Consider the following 19,249-nt stretch of genomic DNA (forward strand, 5'->3'; position numbering starts at 1 on the left):
GATTATTAATTCATATAGATTATATGTATTCATATGACTAATGTCAGTTGAACAACAATAAATATATATGTGTAAATATATATATAACAATGTTTACGACAATAAACTTGTAAGTTAACTATTGTTATTGGAGTTGTTTTTATTACTATGCAAATCTTTTAAAATAAAACGTAACATTTTTTTTCCCAGGAAGTAACGTGAAAAATCTAAAGCAGGTCAACGTCGTAGAACCTTGAAAATATCATTATCCTAGTGGTATTTATATCTGCAAACCGATGAACGGCCTTTCACTTTAATCGCCCAGTAATTCGCATCCTTATTTTCATTGTTTAATGTTTTCAGTACACATGTACTTTCACTGAGCTAAGAACCGAGAGTTCAAGTAAATCCCGCGGATCGATTAAATCTCCAGTGATCCAAGACGATCACAAGCTCAATCTCGAAGGCCAAAATCCGAAATAAGTGATTCGAATGTCTGAAAAAATTTAAATACTCGACGTTATCAATAACGAATTAGAAAACGCAATCTGTGCGTCGATACTTATCGATAAACTCTACTCCAAAACGCGGTGCGCTTGATATGATTTATTTATGAATATTTATTATATTTATGTGAGCGTATAAATTAAAATAGATAAACTGTAAATGGGTAATAGTTGTCTGGAGACTCGAGAGAGAGAGTGTAAGTTAAATGTTATATAGTATGAATATGAAGGCTAAATTTTATTTCTCGTATTCGGAGGAGTATAGAGTATAGCAAGTGACAGGAATTTTGACAAGCATGAAGCCCTGGCAGAAACATATGGGACGCCATGGAAGAATAGTGTTTGTCAGGGAGCACCTTGACGGGTCGACAGACTCTCGTATCGCGGGAGGAACTCGTACGACGACCCCGAGTAATTCCAGGGGAGCCACCCCTCTTAAATCTCGTGGTGTCGTGGTCACACACACTCGTTCTTATTCCTATTCCTGCTATCCTACCCCAATACAATCACAAACTCTTTCCGTCTCTTTTTCCCTTTGGCCTTCTTCTCTCGGTCTCCGTTACTCTCATCTTCATTTAAACAACATCCAATCCGACTGTCTCTTTCGCTCCCTTTCCTCTTTCTCTGGTTAAATTCACTGGGTTTTTGTTATCTCCCACATCATCCTCACTAAATCCATCCGTTGGCTCACATTCACAACTGTCTAATATTTTAAATAAACATTTAAACCATAAGAAAAATAAATAATCTTACCTTTGCTGTGCAAGTTAACTCCGGTTTTTAAATTTAAATTTAAACTTCAATGACAGTTTCACTAAATTTCACACAATTTTTTAATAAAATTTTAGTTTTTACTTTTATTTATTTTTTTAATGCAACAGAATCACATTGACGGGTCTGGAAAAAAGTAAAAATTATAAAAAATAAAACTGGTGAAAAAAAAAACACAGAGCCAAGAACACGACTCCGAGCCAGCTGAGCCTTAGCACACAAACCGCCAGTATTTTTTAGTCCGTCTTGCCAGATATCCGAGTGTATGCACAACTGCGATTACGATGTACGAGGATCCATGATTGTCGTTAATCACGATGAATAATCAGCTCACTCATCACTCGTTCGCGAATCAATTCCTTTGTGTCGGGAAGATCACACACTGCCTCACTTCAGTCCAGTTTTCTCTTGCTGCTCTAGCCTACCCCATCGACGACAACAACAAATATGGCGAGCACTACGAGCTCCTGCACCGAGCCTGCTGATCTCCGGGCCAACGACAGGGAGAGTCTCCAGCAAACCCAGGTGGCACCACCAGCTCTTTCCCCCACTTTCAGCTGCGTTATAAATAAAAAAAAACAGAAACAAAAAAAAAGTTACGCTCCATCATGCTTTCTATAGTCCATTGTTCTCATCAAACACTAAATAATACTCACAATAATAATAATAATAAATTACATTTTATTACAGTTGCTATTTTAAAATATCCTCCGAGTAATTACTTTTACTTTTTTTATGACTCACCAAAATTATAAATAAATTATTTTAATGCTTGACAATCGATGTCATTTAAAAAAAATTAATTTTTATGAGTGTGAATGTAGCAGACATTAGACAAATTTAAAATTATAAATAAAGAGTAAATAATTAATTTTTAAAATTAAAAAAAATGCGCATTAAAAAAATTATGAAATAAACAAGTGCATTTTTTACAAATATTATTTGTTAATTTATTTACTCTATTTATTTATAATTTTAAATTTGTCTTATGTCTGCTCCATTCACAATCATTCATTTTTATAGAAAAAAAAAGCACTGGACTAATTATTTAAACTGATAAAATTAACACGTCAATTATTTATTTAACATTAATAATTAAGTTTTTAATCAAGAGTTCAATTACTATTTATTATTAAATAATTATTTATGATTAAATAAAAAATTTAACGAGTGTGAATGCTGCAGACGTCAGACAAATTTAAAATTATAAATATACAGAGTAAATAATTAATAAAACAATATTTATGAAAAATGCACTTATTAATTTTTAAATTTTTTAAATGCGCATTTTTTTCAAATTTTATTTTATTAATTATTTACTCTATTTATTTATTATTTTAAATTTGTCTGATGTCTGCTACATTCACATTCGTTTACATATCTTTAATGCGCATTTTTAAAAATTTTATTTTATTAATTATTTACTCAATTAATTAGTAATTTTAAATTTGTTGGATGTCTACTACATTCACACTCATTAAATTTAAACATAAAAATTTTGAGAATTACATGAGAGTGAACGTAGCAGACATCAGACAATTTATAAATTTTAAATAATTAAATTAAAGTAATGAAATTTAAAAAAATGCGCGTACTGATTTTTCAATTATCTAAATACTCATTTTGTAATTTTTACTATGCTTACATTTTATTTATTTATTTAAAAATTAAAAAATTTTTATTTATCAGTCACATTCACTCATGAAAATTACCAGAAGTGAAATCGATCTTCAAATTTGGCGCGCTTTGATTTAAATTAAAAACCCAAAGTGACAGATGTTTTTAAAAAAAATTTAATTTATTAGTGTGCTAATTAGAACAGAAAAAGTTTACTAATTTGAAATCAATAAAGATTGAGCTCAGAATTTGAAGAGTAATTGAAGAAATTTGAATGGAGGAAGTGATAGTAGTTTGAATTCCGGAAATTGGCGCTGCTCTGCCAGAATCAGAGGGCCCTCGAGTGGAAAAAGACGTGAACCTTCTTTTGTATATGGACAACACCAACGCTGTAGTTCAAGAATAAAGTAAGAATATTTTTAATTATTAACAATTAATATATTTATCCAGATTATTAAATATTTATTTAATTTATTTCTTAACATTTTTTAAATTTACATATAATTTTAATTTGCCCTAAAAAACATACCGAGACATGGATGTGAATGGATAAAAAGTTGACACCGAGTGTTCATGTGTTTTATACCAGTGCTACCTAACCAAAAAAATTTTTTATCCCAAAAAAATAAATAGTGTCAGTGAATTTATTATTTATAATTAACAAGTTTATTGTCATTGCAGTTTAAAATGGCACCCAAAAGAGGTAAAGCGCCTAAAGAAGAGGCTCAGGTGTCCCTTGGACCTCAAGTGCGAGAAGGAGAGATTGTTTTTGGCGTTGCCCATATTTTCGCCAGTTTCAACGACACCTTCGTCCATGTGACGGATTTGTCTGGCCGGTAAGTCATCAAATCAAAGCTCCTCTGCTACTTATTTTTTCATCAATAAATTTAATAAATAAACAACGTCCTTATGTTGATAATTTACAGGGAAACCATCGCCCGTGTCACTGGAGGAATGAAGGTGAAGGCTGATCGTGATGAAGCCTCACCCTACGCTGCGATGTTGGCAGCCCAAGTACGTAGACAAATAAAACTGTCAATTACTTTACCAAATGTTTAAAACGATTTATTAATAAATGACTTATTTTCATCAGGACGTGGCTGAAAAATGCAAGACTTTGGGTATAACAGCCCTTCACATCAAACTTCGTGCTACCGGAGGTAACAAAACCAAGACACCAGGACCTGGTGCGCAGTCAGCCCTGCGTGCTCTCGCACGTTCAAACATGAAAATCGGCAGAATCGAAGACGTCACGCCAATTCCATCTGATTCAACACGAAGGAAGGGTGGTCGTCGTGGAAGACGTTTATAAACCATTTATTTTATTCTACCATTTCTTTACGACGTCGAATAAAACGTTTGTTGAAAAATACTACAAGTTTTGTGTTACTGTTTATTCCGTTTATATCGTGATTAATTACAAATACGAATAATTAGTATGTAATATTAAATAGCTATATAAATAATATTTTTATTTTGCATGTTCAAGCTTAAGATTTACAGAGTTTATCAAGCGTAAGAAATAATTTAACTTTCAAATCAACTTTTTGCGGCGTCTTGTGCTCCAGGGTTGCTATTGTGTTTATGTATCCGTACTGCATAACCAGTCCAACGATAATTGGGTCATTTTCTTTGCCTTCCTCAGGAACGTAAGGTGTTACTTGTAATTTCAGTACAGCTTTATTGCCTTTTCGCCAAACCACCAATCTGTTGTTGAATAATTCATGTTATTCATGATTGTGAATTTCTCAAGTATTTAAATTACTGGTACTTATATTATTCAAAGAAATATTTACTTGGGATCGTCTGGAAATGTTTGCGTATCTCCTGCGTCGTCGTACTCAGCGGCATCGTCACGGGGTGCAAGAATTACTGGGCCAGTTGGTAATTCAATAGATGCTCCAGTTACTATTTTCACAGGCTTTGGATCTTCTAGTACTGACGCTTGTCTGACTATTGATGGTAATAAATTCGGAGATTCACAACCCTGTTGATAAAATTTTTAAAAATCAATTAAATAGACAATCTGCCAAATGACCGCGAATTCTTGTAGAACTCGGCGGAATAAGACTTTTTTTTTAATAGTTCTATATCTTCTTCAAAAATACACCAATTCAGACTTTTTTTTCAAAATTTTCATCTTTAAATATTCTTTCCGGAAAAAAATACAAAAAAAATTGAAGATATTAAAATTTATGAAATTTTTTACTTTTGAAAAAATTCCATTTTTCTCCAGAACCAAGCGAGTTATCGAAAAATATTATTCTTTCAAAAAGTCAGCAGTGTTGCAATTCTCCTCACGAAATCTCTACTCAAGGGAAGTAGCTACAACTCTACTTACTCACAACTTTATTCAGCCTCAATTTTACTCACCGTTTTTTTTACTCAGGTTTAACTATACTCAGGTTTAGCTCTACTCAGTTATATCTTTACTCAGCTACAACTCTACTCACAAAGAATTGCTATTTTATCTATAGGCTAAAATACGAGAGTAGAGCTGCAGGCTTGTAAAGTTGTGGCTGAGTCTAGTTGAAGCTGAATAAAGATACAACTGAGTAGAGTTAAACCTGAGTAAAAAGAACTGTAAGTAGAGTTGAGGCTGAGTAAAGTTGTGAGTGAGTAGAGTTGTAGCTACTTTCCTTGAGTAGAATTGTAACTGCCAAAAAGTCTTATTTCGTCGAATTCTACAGAAATTTGCGATTATTTGGTGGCGCCACGAAAAGCGTAAAATCTCTATTAAATACATATATATTAATAATAATAATTATTATTAGTCTTTTATATCACGTCCGAAACTTATAGTAATAAATAAATAAATAGATCACAGGAAGTCAGGATAAAGTAAAAAATCAGAACATCAGCTTTGATTTACTTGTACGTTTCGCCCCTTTGTAGTTGCTGAGGAAGTCCCAATAAAGGGACGAATTGTACAAAGCTGATCTAATTTTTTACCTTGTCCTGATTTCCTGTGATCTATTTATTTATTTATTATTATTATTGTTGTTACTAAGTGGAAATAAAATTTACCAATTGCATATTCTCTCGTTTGAGTTCTTCCATTTCTCCAGTCGCTGACGTCGTAGTTGCTGTTGGTGGAGTATCTTCAGGCAATAATAATATTTGTGTTTGATGTTGACTTGGATTACAGAATTTCAATAGCAATTCACTTGGCTTTCCTACTTCCAGAGGTTGGAAAGTAACAATTCGTACCTCTGGTACATGATAACTAAATAAAATATATGTTTATTAAATCAAAGTTAAGGTAAAAGACCCAGTACCCGATCACTACTCATATATTTAGTAAATATAGATATACAAATATATGAGTAGTGATCGAGTACTGAGTTTCTTATATTATATGAGAATTAATAAACTGAAATGAACATAAATTCTTACAAAGCTGCCAGTTGAATTTTAAATTTAATAGACTGAGGAGAAAACTCAGGTTTGCTGACATTGTGCTCGCAAGCTCGACATCTCTGTGACCGTTTGACGGGAAACTTTTTGTGCTGCGGTCTTAGTTCATAAATTTTCTCAGCTTGTACTTCTGGATGCTGGAGTCGTTGGTCTAGTCTCGTTACTAAAATAAAATATAATTATTTAATTGATATTTATTTATCATTTTATAATAAATAAATATCGTACTCTTGGTTATGTCAACTGGAGAAGAAAAAATAGAATCCGGTAGTTCGTCAACATTTTCCGAAGCAACCGAAGGCTGAGGGAAATTGGCTTGTTGCCATTTAGCTTCCGAGACAATAGGAAGTCCAGCTCGTTTACGAGCCATCGCAGATGTCAATCCGAACTTTTCCTACAAAGACAATTATCATTAGTACTAAAAATTAATCATGACTATTTAAATATTTAAATAATGACAGTACAAATTGTAAGGATGTTCTTTTCGGATCAAACTTTTTACGTTCCTGGTTCTGACGTTCACGTGAAGCCAAAATTTTGTGAAAATCAATCAGTGAACTTATTCTAGCAGCATGAGGATTTTCCTGCTCCGGCCAACCTCCAGTTGCTAAAATTAAAAATAAATTTAAATAAATATTCAAATAATTGGATAATTAAACTGAAACCGTACCAACAAACTGATCAGGAATTCCTGCATCTCGTGAGCTCCATCGACACAACGAGCAGCACAAGTAGTAAACTTTTTTTGGTGTTGCTTTGGCATCTTCACCAGTAACTGCTGGTCTTACTGGTGGATGACCAGCTCGTATAGTCAGCGTTTGAAAGCAGCACGGACAGTCAAAACAATTTGAACACCTAAAATAAACAATGAAACAATAAAACAAATGTCAAATATCTACATCTGTCATGAATAAAGCACTCACTTGTTTTTCTTCAGTCGCACTTCAGACGAAGGCAAGTTTTCTAAACAATTGGGACAGTAATGAGAGTCAACCTAATTTATAAAATAATTTACTGTTACAATTATTGATTGATTGTTTGTTTAATGAGTAATTTGTTTAATGAAATAAAGGTTACCTCATGAGAAACACAGTAACCACACCTAATTTTCAAACAATGTCGACAGAAATAAATACGAGAGATTGGTTTCAGTGACCCACAATTACAAACATATCGTACGCAATCTGGTCCGAGTAAATAGGCCATTATTGTAATTAATGACAGTAACTATTGTTGAGTATTTATTTTAAAAACTTGACAATCTCAATTTGACATTCTTGGCAATTCACTCACTCACTCGCTCCAAGTATTTTAAATAGTACAGTTTAATACCACAAGAGTAAATAGTGGCGCGAATTTCAAAATTTCGTTGAAAAATAATATGACCCTAAAGTTAGCTATGATTCTAAAGTTAACAGACAATTAATAATTTTTGAATGTTTTTTTAAACAATAAATTATAAAAAAAAAATAATTGAAAAAATTGCACTAATAGTTTTTAAATTTCCTACATGGGCATTTTTTTAGTTTTTATTTTTTTGGATTTGATTTGTTTAAAAAAAAATCCGAAAATTGTTACTTGTCTGTCAACTTCAGGATCATAAGTTAGCTGACGTCTAGTAATTTTTGTTTTTATTTAAAAACGATGAATTTAAAAAAATAAATATTTTAAAAAATTGCACATACAGTTTTTAAAATTTTTGACATGTGTATATTTTTATTTATTTATTTTTTTAAAATTAAATTATTGAAAAAATAATTCGAAAATTGTTAACTTTAGGATGAGTGTGAATGTATCAGACATGACACAATTCATAAATTTGAATTAAATAAATAAATAAATTAAAGTAATGAAATTTTAAAAAATGCGCATACGGATTTTGCATTTATCTATGTATGCATTTTTTAATTTTTACTCTACTTACATTTTATTCATTTATTCTAAAATTTAAAAAATGGACAATTTTCTGATACATTCACACTCATAACTTAAGATGATTAAAGTATAAGTGTGAATGTAGCAGACATCAGACAAATTTAAAACTATAAATAAATAGAGTAAATGATTTAAAAAATAAAATTAAAAAAAAATGCACTTATTAATTTATTAATTTTTTAAGCGCACATTTTAAAAAATTTAATTTTATTAATTACTTACTCTATTTATTTATAATTTAAATCGCTTACAAAAAAAAAAAAGTATGCGCATGTAGGAAATTTAAAAAACTGTATGTGCAATTTTTTGTAATAATTTTTTGTTTACAATTTATCGTTTTAAAAAAAATCAAAAAATTATCAGACGTCGGCTAACTTTAGATAAGTCAAAAAAGTTAATTAACAAGATTAAAGTACTCGGCCAAAAAAATAAACTTTGATACAATTTATTATCCCTAATTAAGTAGAAAATACACTTTCATTTAGCATAAATCTTAAGTAACACATCAGATCTTAACAAAGTGGTTGATAAAAGGACAGGCGCAATTAAATAAATAAATAAATTCAATTATTTAATAGTTAATTGATTAATAATTGGACTATTGGTTCGTCATTGTCTTCCATTTCTCTCAGTAGAGCTGTCTTTGAGTGTGTAAGCAGGCAGATAACGAGCAGGATTATCAGGGTCACGTAGCAAAGGATTCGGAGATGTAGTCGTCCTGTGACCGAGACTGGTGTACCCCTGGTCATACAACGAGCAGTAAGGAACCTTGTGTTTCAAAATAAACTCCCAAATCTGGCTGTAAGTCCAGTCCAGAATAGGACTGACCCTCATGATCTTCGGCCAGCCTTCATCAGTGTCTTTGAACGGCTCCAAAGACTCTGAACCCGGGTCGTCTTTCCTGATGCCCATCAACGTGGCCTTCAGCTTCTCGTTTTCTTCCAAAAGACTTTCAACAGCTGATTTTATTGGTTTTTTTTTCCTTATCAGTTTGATATCATAGTAGTGAGTCGCTTTGTCAACAAACTCATCCATCTGAAACATAAAATAAAATTTATTAATAAACGGACGATTATCATTTTTATGTAACAGAGTTAAATAACCTCAGGAAATGGATCATCAGTGACGTAAAGACACAGCAGCGGTGATAACCCACGTAATTTAAATAAGGCAGCAGTCAAATGAAGCATCACCGTACAATCTTTACCTCCATTAAAGCTCAGAAATATTTCATCAACTTGATATCTGTTAAAACAACCGGTCATTAATAAACAATTAATTAACATGATAAAACTTGTTGATAATTCAGCGTGACCTAATTTATAAAAACACTCACGTGTCAAGACATTGCTCCAATATTAATAATGAGTAATTAATGTGTGATTGGTTCTTGCCACTCTCGATAACAGCTTTTGCATCCTCAATACTGAATTTATCATTATTCTTAACCATCTTCTTCACTTTTTGTTTATCAGGACACTAATTACAGTATAAATTATGTTGCAATTACTGACGTTTACCATCCGTGTCATGCATCATCAACAAACTAAAATTTATTTTCTCTCTATTTTATAACCTAACGGTTTGCAGAGCATTACTCAATCACGTCATTTGTTAAGTTTTATTTAAAAGTATTCTTGAATGTTATCAGTTATTAATTATCATTTGTTACTTTAATTACTTGCCATTTTCAATTGATAATAAATGTCAACCAATAGATTCGTATTATTTAATGAGTGTGAATGTAGCAGCAGTCAGACAAATTTTAAATTATTACTGGAGTAAATAATTAATAAAATGAAATTCGAAAAAAATGCGCATTTGAAAAATTTAATGATACTGAAGTTAGCAGACGTCTAATAATTTTTGGATTTTATTTTAGACGGTAAATTATTAAAAAAAAATATTTGAAAAAATTGCACCTGTAGTTTTTTTAATTTTCTACAAGTGCATATTTAAAATTTTTTTTTTTTTTTAATTTATTTGTTGAAAAAAAATCCGAAAGTTTTTATGATTGTGAATGTAGCAGATATCAGACAAATTTAAAATGATTAATAAATAAAGTAAATAATTAATAAAATTAAATTTAAAAAAATGCACATTTAAAAAATTTGAATATTCATAAGTGCATTTTTTATAAATATTTTTTTAAAAATTGTTTATTCTATTTATTCATAATTTTAAATTTGTCAGGTGTCTGCTACATTCACAATCATAAATTTTTGATTATCTGCTAACTTCAGGATTATAAAATTTTAATATTAATAAGTGCATTTTTTATTAATATTTTTTTAAAAATTATTTACTCTATTTATTTATAATTTTAAATTTGTCTGATGTCTGCTACATTCACACATGAAAATGAAATTAGCCGATGCCTAATAATTGCACGACTCATGATGCGAAGCATTAAAGTGTGCTTTACGATCGAAAAATTTTTTTTGCCTCACCGGCAACTATTTCAATTGTTATACCCTTGTTAGTTCACGGAATTAAGATATTTTGCATATTATTTTGAAAATAATTTAATGGAGATTAATTCCATACTTTTCAAAAATTTATTTAGTTCAATAAAAACGGAAAAAACATCAAAATAGTTTAAAAAAATGTTGGAAAATCCAAAAATGCACACCTCAATCGCTCATTTTATTTTTAATCATTACTTTTATTACATAATATTAATTTATTTTTTTTTCTATTATGAACTTATGATACTGAAGTTAGCAGACGTCTGACAGTTTTTGAATTTTTTTAAAAACGATTGACTATAAAAAAAAAACATTTTGAAAAATTGCACCTACAGTTTATTAAATTTTCTACATGTGTATATTTTTAGTTTTTTTTTTTCTTTGTAATTTATTTATTGAAAAAAAAATCCGAAAATTTGTAACTGTCTACTAACTTCAGGATCGTTATGAACTTTTATTCAACTTACAAATTATCAATTTGATTTTTTTATTTCTTATTTTCAGTTTAAAATTTTTTTACTAACATTTTTTTTTTAAATATCCCGCCTTTTGTCTTAGATGTCGCTTTTTTTAAAACAATTGATACGCTAGTGCCGCTACCAGTAGTTGATAGAGAAAAACGGCTTGCAGGCACACCGTCAAAAGTAAAAATTTCAAAAGTATACCAACTTCAGAAACTCACAGCTAGGAATGTAAACAATAAAGATGGTTCATAATTCAGAATGACAAATTATCACCTTGTCAAAAACATCGAATCTCTAATCTTTATATCAACACATACTCAGAATTTACAATATTCATTCTTTCGTAATAAAGAATTAACAATATTTAGAATGACAATATTTCAGAAATCCAATACTTCCGAAATTTCAAACTACGAACGCCAATTCTTCAGAATTACATTTTATACGAATGACCATTTTAGTAAAATTTTCTAAGCTTTGCTGACAGTCGGGTTTACAGACTTTCCCTATGAATTTACCATTATCATGTGAGTGCTTTGGCGGATTGATTGGGTTTAAAAAATTTGTATGACTCGTTATGTAATAATTGTATATGAATTTTACGAGTTTAATTTGTATGAAACGATTATATTGAATGTACTGAATTAAGATAGAAGTGCTATTTATGGCCAGTGTTTTATTTTTAGACCTTTAATATTTCATTTTAATTAATGGAGAAGTATAAAAAAAAAAAAAATGCATTCTAATACAGTAAAAAAAATCGGTCTGTCAGTTGACCCTGCGGGCCAGCCCCCAAACTTCCCGCTGTTTTCGAGCTCGTTGAGCCAATTTTGTATACAATTACTATCACAATAATTATTAGTATAAATTTTATATATAATTTGTATACATTTACTATCACAATAATTATTAGTATAAATTTTATATATAATTCGTATACAATTACTATCACAATAATTATTAGTATAAATTTCATATATAATTTGTATACAATTACTATCACAATAATTATTTGTATTAATTTTATATATAATTTGTATACAATTACTATCACAATTATTATTAGTATAAATTTCATATATAATTTATATACAATTACTATCACAATAATTATTTGTATTAATTTTATATATAATTTGTATACAATTACTATCAGAATTATTATTAGTATTAATTTTATATATAATTTGTATACAATTACTATCACAATAATTACTGTCATAGAAAATCGATAGAAAATTGACAGAAAACAAAAACTTGTTGCTGTCAGAGAAAATCGATAGAAAATCCATAGGAAATTGACAGAAAACAAAAACTTGTTGCTGTCATAGAAAATCGATAGAAAATCCATAGAAAATTGACAGAAAACAAAAACTTGTTGCTGTCATAGAAAATCAATAGAAAATCAGTCTGTCAGTTGACCCTGCGGGCCAGCCCCAAAACTTTCCGCTGTTTTCGAGCTCGCTGAGCTCGAAAACATTATTGTGATTACATTTTCGAGCTCTTCGAGCTCGCAAATACTTTTGTATGCCATTGTTTTGTAAAAAACCATTTTTTAGCATTTCCTTCTGCCACGATATCTCGCGAACGAATTAACCGATTTTGATGGTTGAGGTGGCAATCGACGCGTTTTATCAAGTTCTGAAGCTGATCAAATTTTGAAATTGATTTATTCAGCCGTTTTTGAGAAATTTCAAAAAAACCAAGGAAAAAATTTTTTTTGAATTCTTTCGTTAACGGTTTCTCTTGAACGAATGAACCGATTTTGATGGTTGAGGTGGCATTCGACGCGGCTTATAGAGTTTCAGAGCTGATTAAATTTTGGAATCAATCTATCGATCAAATTAAAAGTTATCCAAATAAAACATTTTCGAAAAAATTTTATTTTTGAAATATCTCTGAACGCACCCTACCGATTAAGTTCAAATTTTCACGGCTTCAAGACATTAACAAGCCGCATCGAATGACACCTCAACGATCAAAATCGGTTCATCCGTTCAAGAGTTATGAATATTTACATACATACATACGTACGTACGTACGTACGTACACACATACATACACTCGGACATCATCGTGAAATTAGTCAGAATAGCTTCTTAGGACCTCAAAACGTCGACATCTGATGGAAATTCAATTTTCGTAAATCGGACCGAAACCAATAACTTCCCGAATTTTTGAAAATTTACAATTTTCTTAGCGGGAAGTTAAAAATTCCCTTTAAATGAATTAAAAAAAATTCATCATATCATTACGTACTTTGCGTATTATTTTATTAAAATTTTTGAAGTAACCAAAACTGGTACTAAAGTGGCCAAAAATGGTACTTCTATCCTATATGAATTATAAAATAAAATTCAAATAAGATATTGAAAATAATACACGGATCAATGTCCAATAGAATGAATCAATTATTCTTGAATTATGATTATTATTTAAAATATTGGACCAAATAAAACATAAACATATATGTTAATTATAAATTTATAAATAAAAAATGCATCTGGATTTGATTTAGGCTGTATTTTTATTCATCACACAAGCATTAATAATAATTAAGTTACAATAATAATAATCCGAAAATTCCCATAGAATCCAATCACATGCGACATAAACGGCATTGAAACCAATACAGTCTATAGGATTCTATGCGGTTTTTGTCGCAGTTACGTGGATTCTACAAGAATTTTTGGACAGAGTATATACTGATATACATCAAGATTAGTTTCGATTAAAATTTAGTTTAGTTAAATTGATAATATTTAAAATCTATAAACTATTTTTAAACAGATGAGATTATATTGTTTATTAGTATGTGTTAAAAAAATTATGTCACTAATTTTACGATTTTATGTTGAAGCTTAAATAATTATAACTCAACTATTCTTTCTAAACATGAATAAGTCAATATTCACTAATTCTGAGTGCCAACCGAACCACTTTTTGAAATTAGCGGTTCGGTTTGCACTTGGCATTAGTAAATCTTCACTTATTTTCACTTATTCATGTTTAGAGAGTTATTAGAACTTAATTATTACTGGCCACAAATAGCACTTCTATCTTAATTCAGTACATTCAATATAATCGTTTCATACAAATTAAACTCGTAAAATTCATATATAATTATTACATAACGAGTCATACAAATTTTTTAAACCCAATCAATCCGCCAAAGCACTCACATGATAATGGTAAATTCATAGGGAAAGTCTGTAAACCCGACTGTCAGCAAAGCTTAGAAAATTTTACTAAAATGGTCATTCGTATAAAATGTAATTCTAAAGAATTGGCGTTCGTAGTTTGAAATTTCGGAAGTATTGGATTTCTGAAATATTGTCATTCTAAATATTGTTAATTCTTTATTACGAAAGAATGAATATTGTAAATTCTGAGTATGTGTTGATATAAAGATTAGAGATTCGATGTTTTTGACAAGGTGATAATTTGTCATTCTGAATTATGAACCATCTTTATTGTTTACATTCCTAGCTGTGAGTTTCTGAAGTTGGTATACTTTTGAAATTTTTACTTTTGACGGTGTGCCTGCAAGCCGAGACATCAGACACTAGCTAACAAGAAAAAAAACATGGCTATGTTTGGTAATTAACGATGCAATTACTTAGTACTTACATCTGATCATTCTGTTGTATGAGTGTTTGTGTATATTATACATATCCTCAAGAACTTTAATAATTTCATAATCTCAAAAACTTAAATAGTATAAAAAATAATATGAAATACTAGTGGTGCTTATTAATAAGTGAGGAATCAACTACTTATCAAATAAATTTTAATCAAACAATAATTTTTGAAATGGATCTTAATCTAGCAATGTACCGCGAACTTGACAAAGTTATGGGTAAGTTTAAAGATTTATTCAATGCTATCGAAACGAACAACGTCAATTTTGTTGAAACAATGTTAAAACAAGAGAAACTTGGTTATTTGAAACTTGATAATCTATTTACTGGTTATACTATACTCCATATTGCTTGTATGCGTGGTGAGTATGATTGCGTAAAATCATTACTTTTGACATACAATGTGGATCCAAATAAAATTGCTGATGATGGTGCTCGGCCAATAACTATGGTTGTTTTATCAGCAAAATATGAAATTGTTGAATTACTTTTGAATACTGGCGCGAATATTAACTTTGAGTTGAGCCCACGTCTTTATATAAAATATAAAGATAAATTTGATTTTATATCTTCAAAAGACGATGAGTGGTTCAAAGATTTTGAGTTTCGAATGACCCCATTGATTTATGCGGTTCTCAAAAACAATTGCCGTTTAGTAAATATTTTGATCCGACATAATGCTGATGTTAGAATCAAAAGTCGTTCGAACAGAACATTATTGATGTGTGCAGTTCATAAACTTCAAGAAAATATCGTGAAATCCTTGCTCATTGTAATGACTAAAAATGATATAAACATTCGCGACAATGATGGCTTTACTGCACTCCATTATTTGCTAAAGAATCAAATCCAATTTAGACAGACTATCGCAGAATCAATACTCACATGGAGGATATCAGATATCATGTTGCTCCTTATCAGAGCTGGAGCTGACATAAATATTACGATAAACGGAGATCCAGGAACGTTATTCGTAAATATGGTCGCTTTTCAAAGTATTCATTGCTTATTACCCTATTTATTACCGTATTATACGTATTCGGAAAATTTTAGACCTCTATTCTATGCAACTAAGGCTTTCAATAAGTTTCGAAGTCTCGATCCTTCTTCCATTATAAATATCTGTGAAACCAAAGTATGTATCATAGAGGATCTACGACTCAGGCAGATACTCGGTTTACCTGTACCCAAAGAGGAAATTCTGATCATGGAACATTTTATTGAAGACTCTCCTGACTATATTGTACAATCAACGGACGTCCGTGTACATGTCGCCATCGTTTCCTGGATGGATACCTTGATAACTTTCGGTAGTAAAAGTATGTCTATTTTTGATATTTTAACCACAAGTGATTCAAAATTTTTACAATTAGCGAAAGATCAAAGCTTTTGTACAGCTATAAATATCGCCACTCAGAAGAGATCACGACATATATCGAGAATTGAGCTACGGTTAGAGCAAACTAAGAAACGCATTGAGCTTCTGGATAAATTTTCGAAGATCTCACATTATGTTACCCAGGTTTTTTGTCGTCTACCATTCTATTGCATCTTGCATATCTGCAACTATCTACCCTATAATGACTTGGAGAATTTCGCCAACGCGTTATTTCTAAAAGAAGAGTTAGAAAATAATGAAACCGTACTAATTAAGTAGTATTAAGTTTATAATTTTTACAATTACGTCGATTCCCAGATAGCAAAATGACGTCTTGATGAGTTCTGAATGAGGTTTTATTTATGATTTGGACGTCTTATCAACATGTTTAAGAAGTCTTTAAAAAGTTCTCAAGATGTCGAATGAGCCACCTAGCGAACTCAGTCCGGCGTCTTTACAATGAGTTCTCAAAGAGTTCTTTTTCCTGACTTCGCAAATAAGACTTCAGTATGAACTTATCATGACGTCTTAAGGAGGTCTTAATTTTGACTTAATTTTGACTTCAAAGGAGTTAAAAAAAAGAATACATCAAGACGTCACAAAACTGACGTCTTATTTATGGTGTCTTCAAGAACTCTTAATTAAGAGTTCTTGAAAATGACACCTTTAAGCAGTCATTATAAGACTTCTGGAGGACGCCTTCAAGAAGACCAAGTAAAGCAGTCATTCCGACTTGAACACTGTTTGGGTTGTATCAGTTTAATATGCATATTTAATTTTTTTTATCGTAAATATATAATGTATTTATAAGTTAAATATAAATCTAATCAATTTTTATATATTTCACTTAATATCATTAACAATTATTTATACTTTAATTGTTATTATTAATCTTCCAAAAAACTTTTTTTTTTAAACTAATTAAGTAGTATTGAGGTAATTTTTACAATTAAGTCAATTGTATTTGATTTATGTGAATGTTCAATTTTTCGGATTGTGAATAAATTTATTATTTATAAGTTAAATATAAACCTTATTAATTTTCAACCCTTTAATTTAATATTACTAATAATTGGACCTAGATCATTAGTCATCAAAATCTCGGTACATATTTTATTACGTTACATGTTAAAATTAATGAGAGAGCCGATAAATGATCGGAATCGTCATCTAAACGATTTTTTGATTGACGTGACTTTTTTAAGACAGGAAACAAAAGACAAACTTTCTATGACTAAAATTCTATGACTCCTACACGGAAAGAAAATTATGGTAACTTTTCCTATGCATTATGGGAATGGTTCCCATAATGGTATGGGAATAGTACCTATACTACTATAGGAATGGTTCCCATATATTATGGGAACCATCCCCATAATAGTATGAGAATAGTTCCCATACCATTATGGGAATGGTTCCCATACCATTATGGGAATGGTTCCCATACCATTATGGGAATGGTTCCTATAATATTATAAGAATAGTTCCTATACCAATATAGGAACCATTCCCATAATGGTATGGGAATCATTCCCATAATGGTATGGGAATCATTCCCATACTATTATGGGAATGGTTCCTATATTGGTATAGGAACTATTCCCATAATGTTATGGGAACCATCCCTATAATATCATAAAATTCTTTTTTTGCACAATAATGTAGAAATTTCCCAACATTTGAATTTTCTTGAATGTTTTGTGCTGACAAAAAATTCTTGTTAAAAATTTTAATGTTTTTTTGCCAAATACGATTTTTTTTTTCAATTTTTGAATTTTTGTTTTTATGTTTAATAATATTTCTGTGTATTGTAGAAGTGATTACCACACTTCTTTAAATTAATTTTTTCATGATAATATGGGAACCATTCCCATAATATTATAGGAATGGTTCCTATAATAGTATGGGAACTATTCCCATAATATTATGGGAATGATTCCCATAATGGTATAGGAACCATTCCAGTTGCATTATGGGAATCATTCCCATAATATTATTCCTATAGTGTTATGGGTATCATTCCCATAATTATAGGAACTATTCCTATAATTATGGGAAACATTCCTATAATTATAGGAACCGCTCCCATAATTTATGGTCGTAATTCCTATGTTGGTATAGGAAAAAATTTCACAAAATTATGGGAACCGCTGCCATAATTTTCTTTCCGTGTAGGACTAAAATTTGTCCGTCTTATAGATTTAAGGAAACTTAGGTTTGAGACAAAATACAATTTTTCGTGTCCTTTCAAAAGATATCTCTGTGACGTCTTAAAGTTGTCTCTGCTGCTTGGATACATAAATTTTATTCATTTATTTCAAAATTTTAAAATTGCTAATTGTCAGATACATTTACACTCATATATGTTTCTTGATTTTTTTTTCTTTTTAGAAAAAAAAAATTCCGCTGTTCTTGGTGTGCCTATGAACTGGAAAAAAAAGAATATCATTCAATTTTATTCGAAAATAATTTATATACAAAATCAATTTTGCTGGAATAAATTTAGTAACGCATACCAAGTATATTGAAATTTTTTTTTTTTCAATTCTATGAAAATGTTTTCCATGATTTCAAATTATATTAGGTACTTGGTATTTTTTCGATTTGATTCATTTTTTTTTTGTAAAAAGAATCTTTTCTTAATTGTAAAATATTTTAAACGTGTACTTGGCGCGATTTTATACAATGAATCTGTTTTTGGTAGGATTTTTTATTTCGCCTATACAAAATAATGGAATAAAGATGATTGTGAATTCAGGTGATTCTGAATAATCATGAGGTAAATTCATACTTTTATCGACATAGATGTCGCTATAAGTATATACTAATGAATAAAGTTGTCGTTGAATTTATGTATATAGATATAGTTATACAGCCTTTTTTATTCTTTTACTAATTATAATTAAACGACACTGAGTTACCTAGCCATTTGCAATAGAGACCTACAAATCAATCAAAGAATTTAAAAAAAAAAAAAATCGATTCAATTACTGGATTTTTTCGCAAGTTATCATGTATACGGGTTCCATACTTGACGGACAGGAAATTTTTTTTTAACTGTTTTGATGTTTTT

General features: G+C 30.1%; 3 protein-coding genes across 3 annotated transcripts; 1 reads left to right on the forward strand and 2 right to left on the reverse strand.

Moving 5' to 3' along the window:
- The first annotated feature begins 3,122 nt into the window (after positions 1–3,122).
- LOC130676108 (40S ribosomal protein S14a) lies at positions 3,123–4,251 on the forward strand. The gene is made up of 4 exons (XM_057482106.1): positions 3,123–3,280; positions 3,555–3,709; positions 3,800–3,887; positions 3,967–4,251. Exons 2-4 carry the CDS (start codon positions 3,561–3,563, stop codon positions 4,183–4,185), a joined length of 456 nt encoding a protein of 151 aa, XP_057338089.1. The 5' UTR covers positions 3,123–3,280; positions 3,555–3,560; the 3' UTR covers positions 4,186–4,251.
- Positions 4,252–4,258: 7 nt separating this feature from the next.
- Positions 4,259–7,599, reverse strand: LOC130676106 (dynactin subunit 4). Its single transcript, XM_057482103.1, has 9 exons — positions 7,368–7,599; positions 7,214–7,284; positions 6,961–7,145; positions 6,755–6,897; positions 6,519–6,684; positions 6,270–6,453; positions 5,901–6,099; positions 4,670–4,860; positions 4,259–4,580 (listed from the first exon to the last, which is right to left on the reverse strand). The coding sequence occupies exons 1-9, from the start codon at positions 7,494–7,496 to the stop codon at positions 4,364–4,366; spliced, it is 1,485 nt and encodes a 494-aa protein (XP_057338086.1). The 5' UTR covers positions 7,497–7,599; the 3' UTR covers positions 4,259–4,363.
- A 1,042-nt stretch (positions 7,600–8,641) lies between these two features.
- Positions 8,642–9,963, reverse strand: LOC130676155 (uncharacterized). Its single transcript, XM_057482183.1, has 3 exons — positions 9,562–9,963; positions 9,329–9,470; positions 8,642–9,260 (listed from the first exon to the last, which is right to left on the reverse strand). The coding sequence occupies exons 1-3, from the start codon at positions 9,675–9,677 to the stop codon at positions 8,835–8,837; spliced, it is 684 nt and encodes a 227-aa protein (XP_057338166.1). The 5' UTR covers positions 9,678–9,963; the 3' UTR covers positions 8,642–8,834.
- Positions 9,964–19,249: the final 9,286 nt, after the last annotated feature.

This window comes from Microplitis mediator, chromosome 10 (assembly GCF_029852145.1).
Source record: "Microplitis mediator isolate UGA2020A chromosome 10, iyMicMedi2.1, whole genome shotgun sequence".
Classification (NCBI taxonomy): domain Eukaryota; kingdom Metazoa; phylum Arthropoda; class Insecta; order Hymenoptera; family Braconidae; genus Microplitis; species Microplitis mediator.